This window comes from Mesocricetus auratus, unplaced genomic scaffold, assembly GCF_017639785.1.
Source record: "Mesocricetus auratus isolate SY011 unplaced genomic scaffold, BCM_Maur_2.0 Super-Scaffold_100041, whole genome shotgun sequence".
NCBI lineage: Eukaryota > Metazoa > Chordata > Mammalia > Rodentia > Cricetidae > Mesocricetus > Mesocricetus auratus.
Window position 1 is genome coordinate 10,106,624 of NW_024429218.1, and position 7,904 is coordinate 10,114,527.

Sequence of the window (7,904 nt, forward strand, 5' to 3'; positions counted from 1 at the left end):
AAACCAATTTATGAAATTTGTTCTCTGATCTTGGCATGTGAGCCATCACACACAATCACATAAAAATAATAAACTAGTAAGTTTAAAAAAAAAAGGAGGCAGATGAAGAGATGGCTCAGCTGTTAAAAACACTTGCTGCTCTTGCACAGGAGCCAGGTTCAATTCCCAGCACCCACACGATGGCTCACAACCACCTCTTACTATAGTTCCCTTCTTCTGACCTCCACAAACACCAGACACACATGAGGTGCACATACAGACACGCAGGCAAAACACTCATAAACACAGATAAATAATTAATCAAAATTCCAAAGCAGGGGTGGTGGCACATGCCTTTAATCCCAGCACTCGGGAGGCAGAGGCAGGCGGACCTCTGTGAGTTCGAGACCAGCCTGGTCTACAAAGTGAGTTCCAAGTCACCAGAGCTGTTACACAGAGAAACCGTCTCTGTGTAACAGAGGGGGCAGGGGGCGACTGAATGGTAGAACCTTCATGGCTGCTCCGGGCCTGAGTGTGCTCCCTAACATCACACAGGGGCAAGCAGCCCAGGTAGGTGGCACTCCAGGTGGCATACAGGGACACGGATTGCCTTTACCTGATGATTTGTAACTGGGAACTTCTGCAGCCAGGAACAGTGCCCAGTACCTTGGCCTCCCTCAGGCCCAGACACTAGTACCCTTATCTTGGCCTCCTACCTAAGAAAAGCCAAGGTAAAATAACTGTCCTGCAGACAGGCCATGTCCTTTACAATCACATGCCCACTCCTTCCTCAGGTACCATCACCAAGGCTGACCTGAACTCTGCCACGTGACGGCTATGGGCCTGAAGTTTCATTGTCCTGTGCCTTAGTTTCCCCACAGGCTAAGAACCACACCTGGTTCACATATATGATGAGGCTAGACCACAGCACTATGGGCAGACCTGGAATGGAGGACAGTGAAAGAGTGGGCATCCCCACCCCCCAGTACCAAGAAAAGGAAGAGGTAAGCCAGATGTGGTGGCGCATGCATTTAATCCCAGAGCTCAGGGGGCAGAGAGAGCTCTGTGAGTTCAAGGCCAGCCTGGGCTGTACAACGAGCTCCAGATAGCTAAGGCTGCATAAGTGAGATCTCATTAAAAAAAAAGGGGGGGGGGATACAAAAAGAGAGACTAAAGGCACTGAGCATGTGCACCTTGTTAGACAGCTTTAGTACCATTATGATGACTAGCTACACTCTCATAGCTGGGTAAGGATCCCCAGCTGTTAAAACACTCTCATCTGTCACTATCAATAGCACCAAGAGGTGTTAAGACCTGAACTTGACCAACCAGCTTTCCCACCCAGTCAGACCTGCCTGTCAAAGGGCAGGACTCCCGACAGAAGCCAACAATGTTATCAGAACTACAGTCTCTTCTGGACCAGCTCTATGCAGCAGCCAGTGTGGCTAGGCCACCTGTCTACTCAGGAGTCAGTGAAGCAAGGCTCTTCTGGTCCCTGCCGGCCTCTAAGCTGCCCATAGCGTAAGTGAGCTAACTAGTACACATCAAGGCCACCAGCCCAGCTCCTCCCAGGGTCCTTCAGCCTCCCCACCTCCTCTGCTGTGACTCAGCCTCCTCCACACAGAAGCCCCTGCCCTGGGTCAGTTCCCACCTGTGCAGTGCAGTGTTAGTGCTGCCATCACCTGGCTCAATATGCTGAACAGGGGAACAGACTAAGTTCTGCAGGGAAGATGTGTAAACCAAGCCACTCCCTGCCCAGGGCACAAGCCACACCTGTGGTCCGAGGCATACTAAACCAGGAAAGATGTGAAATGCTCACAGCAGCCAGGATCCAACAGCACACACCTGCACCAGCATAGGAAATAAATCTAAAAAGAAGTCTGCCAGGCATAGAGGCTCATGACGTTAATCCTGGCACTTGAAAGGCATGGGCAGGCAGATCTCTTTTGAGTTCCAAGACAGGGCTGCCTAAAAACAGTATCTCAAAAAACAAAAACAAAAAAACAAGACCTAAATGCATCACATACCCCCTCCTGCATGCTCAACCTTGATGGCATTATTTCCAGCCTCAGCATAAAGTACTAATACCCATGGCCCTTTCACAATCAAGCAGGTTTTGTTCCAAGGAACAAGCACAAACTGATGGGTTAGCCAATCCTCCCAGTCAAACCACCATTTCATCAAAGGGCTGTGCCACAATTAGGCCTCAGGCCTGTCTCTGCTTGCACACAAACACAGGTCTACTTTCCCCTTACCTGTCACCTGCCTCTCAACAGCTGCCTCAGAGCACCAGGCATGATGACACATGCCTGCAATGCTACACTCACAGTCGAGGCTGGAAGAGCACACACGCAAGTCGGCCTCGGTTACCTACAAAGACCCTTTCAAGAATCCGAGAGAGAGCAGAACATGGTAACACACGCCTTTAATCCCAGCACTCCAGAGGCAGAGGCAGGCGGAGCTCTGAATTTGAAGCTAGGTGCTAGAGTCGCATGGGTTATAGACACTTGCTGAGTTTAGATCACAGAACCTACCTAACACCACACCCCTGTACCCCAAGCTGTGATAGACAGGGAAGCAGGCTGGGTATTGCTGGCCTCCAGCCTGGCTCCAGGTGCAGGAAACAACCCTGTTTCAAAACTCAGGCCGTTAATAATAAAGTATACCGACACCTTCCCTCTGGCCTCTCTATAGGTCCGTGCACATACAGGTGTGACATACACCAAACACACAGATAATAACAATGATGACAGTAATTGTTTTCATTTTTCAAGGGCCAGGGGTGCAGCTTGGTGGTAGAGCACCTATTCAGCACATGTAAGAAAGGTCTGGGGTTTCAATGCCTAATGTTAAAAACAGTAATTTTCCTAAATGCCTCTTGACCAAAACTCTACTTTCAGAATTTTCATGGTAAATCCCTGGAGGGAGCCAGCCAAGCAGGAACTTGCCTGAGGCAAAGTAATAAATTGATCCAGAATAATCTGCAAGGTGGGTACCTTTATAGCCTGTTTGGTGGTTCACACCATTCCATGAGCTTGAGGTCAGCTTGGGGCTACAGAAGATCTCTCTACATGAACAGAACAGACTCGTGAGATTCATAGGCAGATTTACAAGGCGCAGCAGTTGGCTCTAGCTACGGCAGAGATCATCTCCAATGTCATCTCCAGTGGAAAAAAGACTAATAAAAACTACCTGAGCCTAGGACAAGGAGCTCTCATACCAATCCTGCTGATTTACACCAAGCCCACAGCCAATTGTTCTAGAAGTTTCACCTCAATAAGGAGGTGGAAGGGGTTCTCTTTCTTGCTAGATATTCCTCCAGTTGTAATCCTGTCCACCGTGCCTTGGGTCTTCCCTGTGACATTAACTGACCATGTGACAATGAGGAGGACCTGACCTTTTCTCAGCATGTCTTTTTTTTTTAGGATTGTTAACCTGCATGTATATTAAGTTCACCTAGTTTATACAATGCCCAGAGGGCAGAAGAGGGTGTTGGAGCCCTGAGAGCTGGTGTTACTGATGGGTTAGACACAAGTGGGTGTTGGAAGTTGAACCTGGACCTTCAGGTAGAGCTCTTGACCTCTGACCCATCTTTTTTTTTTTTTTTTTGGTTTTTTGAGACAGGGTTTCTCTGTGGCTTTGGAGGCTGTCCTGGAACTCGCTTTGTAGACCAGGATGGCCTCGAACTCACAGAGATCCGCCTGCCTCTGCCTCCCGAGTGCTGGGGTTAAAGGCGTGCGCCACCAACACCCGGCCCTCTGACCCATCTTTCCAGCCCCTGAGCACCAGGTCTGTCTATCACATCACCTGCTCTTTGGCTGGAGGTGCAGCTTAGTGGCAGAGTCTGATTAGCATGTGCAAGATCCCGGTTTCCAGTTCAGCACCACAAAGTCAAGAACAGCAAGTGTGCATCATAATATCCAAAGTGTCTGTCTATGGGCAAAAAAATCTTTCCTTTTTTTTTTTGGTTTTTCGAGAGAGGGTTTCTCTGTGGCTTTGGAGACTGTCCTGGAACTAGTGCTTGTAGACCAGGCTGTTCTCGAACTCACAGAGATCCCCCTGCCTCTGTCTCTCGAGTGCTGGGATTAAAGGCGTGTGCAACTAACACCCGACTTAAAGTCTTTCCTTTTTTAATTCAGGGTATACTAGAAAATTGATCCTCTCCTGCCACCTTGTGGGGTCTAGGGAGCAAACTCAAGTAGGCCTTCAAGAAAGTGCCTCTATGGGATGACAGTCTTTTGAGAGAGGACTGAAAGCTTCCTGGGGAAAAGGATGAACTCAGCCCTTCAGAGGTATCTATTATTTGTTTTCTCAAATTACATTTTTAGCCAGGCATGGTGGCACATGCCTTTAAACCCAGCTCTTGGGAGACAGACAGATCTCTGAGTTCCACTGGCCTGGTCTACAGAGCAAGTTCCAGGACTGCTAAGCCTACACAGAGAAACCCTGTCAAAAATTTTTTTGTTTATTGTACCGCATGCACACTGGTGCTATAACCATGTTGTGTGGAAGCAGAGGACACCTTATGGGAGTTGGTTCACTGAGCCATCTTACCAGGGTGGCCTGGAACTCACTGTGTAGCCGAGGATGACTCTGAACTTCTGATACCACTGTCTTCCCCTTCCAGTCCTGGGAGCACAGCATGAACCAGCCTGATTTCTACAGTGCTAGGCATGGAGCCCAGGGCCCCCTGCATGCTAGTCAAACACTCCACAAACCTGTTCTTCAATGTGGATAACTGACCCTTTTCCCAGGATCTGGGCTGTGAAAGGATCTCTTCCGTTTTTATTGGTCTGCACCAATAGTTCTGCAAACCAGGCTACAAGACAGTAGGTGCTCCTATGCCAAAACAATGGCCTCGGTGGGTACTAGACAAATGTCAACAGTGAAAAACAAAACACTAGGAAATAACTTTTTCCCCCTCCAAGGTCACCTTGGCTTTCTTTTTGTTTTTTATTTTTTCTGTCTATTTCGTTTGGTTTGGATTTCTGAGATAGGATTTCCAGCCTGGGTTAGCATCAAAATCACTATGTACTGAAGATAACCTTGAGTTCCTGATCCTTCTGCCTCCATCTCCCAAGAGCTAGAACTAAAAGCATGTGCCAGCTTGCCTGGTTTTATTCAGTGCCAGGGATTCAACCCAGGGCTGCAAGCAAATTAGGAAAGTACCAGATGAAGCGAGTCCCTATTCCCCAGTTTGGTGCTTATCTGCCTTCGTTGTGCAATGCTGAGATGGAACGCAGAGCCCCATGCATGCACACTAAACAAGAGCTCTGTTGCAAGGGGGGGACTACCAACAGCCCATTAAGAGCACTCTGAGAAGTAAGGCAGAGAGAAGACCGGAGCACAGTAGAGCATGTTTTTCCAGCAAACCATGAGCCTTACGCTGTGCTCAAGTTCCTAGAACCAAACCACCCGGTCAGTATCAAGAGCTTTCCTGGCCTGATTTTCAGCTAGCAAACTAAAAAGGCTGACTGCAAAGTCCACCTTCTACCTGTGTTTTTCAAACTGAACATGGCTTTCCACCAGTGCAAGAAAGGTGTGAAAGGGAAAAGCAAACCAGGAGAAACCTTCCCTTTGAAAGCACAAAGTTGAAGGGGGAGTAAGGGTTAGATTCCTGCCTCCTGCTTCTTGTCACCTTGTTATGTTAAAAATAGAGAGACGTCAGGCAGTGGTGGTGCACACCTTTAGTCCCAGCAAACAGGAGGCAGACGTAGGCGGATCTCTGTGAGTTCAAAGCCAGCCTGGTCTACAGAGCGAGTTCCAAGACAGACTCCAAAGCTACACAGAGAAACCCTGACTCACAAAAGAAAAAAAATAGAGGACTTCTAAAGATTTTGAAGAACCTGAGGAAATAAGTATTTTTATAATTTTGTATTATTGTACTTACTACATATAAAAATAATCAAAATACAGAAGATGACTAGGAGTAGTAGTATTCAGCTTTTTATAAAGATAAAATTATCTCCCAATGTATTGGAGATTCCTAAAATATTCCAATTTCCAGAGACAAATGGTTGTTGCCAAGGCCGGGGAGATGAGAAATAGGGAGATACTGGATAAATGGGTGAAGAGTTTCAGTTTTACAAGATGGAGTCTAAGAGGGTGGACTAGCAGGAGCCAGGCCCTGAGCTCCATCCCTAGCACAAACAGAGAGCAGCAGAGGCGGGCTGGGGGTAACAAAACAGCCTAACCTCACTCTAGTCTTTAAAAAAAATAAGGTTAAAGAGTGGTGGAATTTGAACAATATGAATAGGCTTAGTACAATGAAAATGGCTACCGTGGAAAATTTGGCAAGTTTCATCACAAATTTAAAATCTGGGGAGAAATATAAGCAACCTTTCGATTTGCCAGCAGGTACTAGCTGGGATCTTTCGACAACGCACGGGTGACATCTCTGACTTTCACCTACATCATCAGTAAGCATTTCGTCTCGGCAGGATCATGAGTTCGAGGACAAGATAACAGACTCTCAGTGAAACGGTAGTCAGCCCTTACTAACGCATTCTTATTATGAATGTGAGCAATCGGTTACTGTTTTATGATCGTTACTTAAAGGTCAGCAATAACAAGACTAGTATCAGTTTGGTTGAAAAGAACATCACAAGACTTCGTTTTAAAAGGAAAAGGGATCCAAGACTGAGTCAGGAGATGTAAGCTTCCAGAACGATCTTGCGCATTCAGATTTCTTCTCTAGCGGTCACCGGCTGCCATGACCGTGGAACCAACTCCCTCGCCGCCCAGGCATTTACAGCTAGGAGTGGTGCGAAGGTCGGAAGGGGCAGGCCAGCTGCAGAGCCCCTTCCTGAGCCCGAGGCGCTGACACTCTGCAGGATTGTGCAAGAGAATCAGTCGTTCGCACCAAGAACAAGTGTTCCGCACTGCACGCCTCCTGAATACCTACCGCCGAGGATGCTGCAAAAAAAAAAACCTGCAAGCTTCTCCAAAACCCTGCAAGACCCTAAGAAAAGGTGCCCCCCACCCCCGCAAAAAAAAAAAAAAAAGGTCTGGGTAGCATAAATACCTCCCTGCACATGCGCAATGGGATTTACCAGTAGGCCCCGGACACACTGCGCCTGCGCCATCGGCGGGGAGCCGGGCCATTAGAGGGTCCCGAGACCCTGGAAGAGGACGGTGCGGCCCGCGGCAGCCACGGCCCGAGCCCCGCACCGCTCACCTCGTAGTGCTTCATGGCTCCTCCAAAGGATGGCGCCGCTCCGCTGCAGCTCGCTCGCCGCCCGGCCGCGCACGAAACACTGCCCGGGCACACACGCCGGTAGCCACGCACCGCACCAAGCTCCGGCTCCGCTCCTTCCTAGCAGCGGGTCCTGCCGGCCAATCAGCGTGGGGTGCACCCACCGCTCGCGCCACACGACCAGCCAATCAGCGTCCGAGATTCACCGGGGGAGGTGGGGCTATCCCCCCTCCCGTCTTGGCAGGCAAGATTAAATCAGGGCCACCTACCAATCAGAAGGGAGCCTCCGCGCAGCGCGCCCTCCGGCCCCGCCCATTGCAGTGCGGCTGGGGCAATCAGCGAAGCCAGGAGTGGGCCAATGCACCAAACCTGCGCCAAGCGCCGAGTGACCCCGCGGGCTGAGACTACGGGGCTGGCAGCACTTGGGGGTGAATTCTGGGGTGCAGAGAGGCTGAGCCGCCTAAGAGGTGAGACCTCAGGTATCGCCTCCAGGACCCCTGAAAGCATTCCTTGTCCCGTGAGTGAAGGAAGGAAAATAAAAAAGCCTGCATCACGTTCTGCAGTGTCTTCACTGCCCCTTCCTAGGAGAACTGGTCCTATAAGCTACGCCCACGTTTGTCTCTGCCTGTGGGATAATACACTGCATGGTTACTACTGGCCACATGTAGCCACTGAGCCCTTGAGACATCGACAAAAATGACAGGTGCTGCCAGTCTAAAATTCACGACCT

At 49.3% G+C, this 7,904-nt stretch overlaps 1 protein-coding gene and 1 long non-coding RNA gene across 7 annotated transcripts in view; one reads left to right on the forward strand and one right to left on the reverse strand.

Annotated features, from left to right (window-relative positions):
- Window positions 1-3,609, forward strand: part of LOC121135716 — a 12,409-nt gene extending 8,800 nt beyond the window's left edge. The window contains exons 2-3 of the long non-coding RNA XR_005872815.1: window positions 850-983; window positions 2,880-3,609. This is a non-coding gene — a long non-coding RNA (uncharacterized LOC121135716). The remainder of the gene's footprint in view (window positions 1-849; window positions 984-2,879) is intronic.
- Window positions 1-7,309, reverse strand: part of Tecr (trans-2,3-enoyl-CoA reductase) — a 26,307-nt gene extending 18,998 nt beyond the window's left edge. For 2 of the 6 annotated variants that reach the window (XM_040734852.1, XM_040734851.1), the window contains exons 1-2: window positions 7,032-7,150; window positions 6,884-6,894 (exon numbers count right to left, since the gene is read on the reverse strand). In XM_040734852.1, the coding sequence (XP_040590786.1) occupies window positions 6,884-6,894; window positions 7,032-7,083 (63 nt within the window). In that variant the 5' untranslated portion in view covers window positions 7,084-7,150. The other 4 variants (XM_005077720.4, XM_005077719.4, XM_013118881.3 and 1 more) reach the window with 2 other exon arrangements.
- Between the last annotated feature and the right edge of the window lie 595 nt (window positions 7,310-7,904).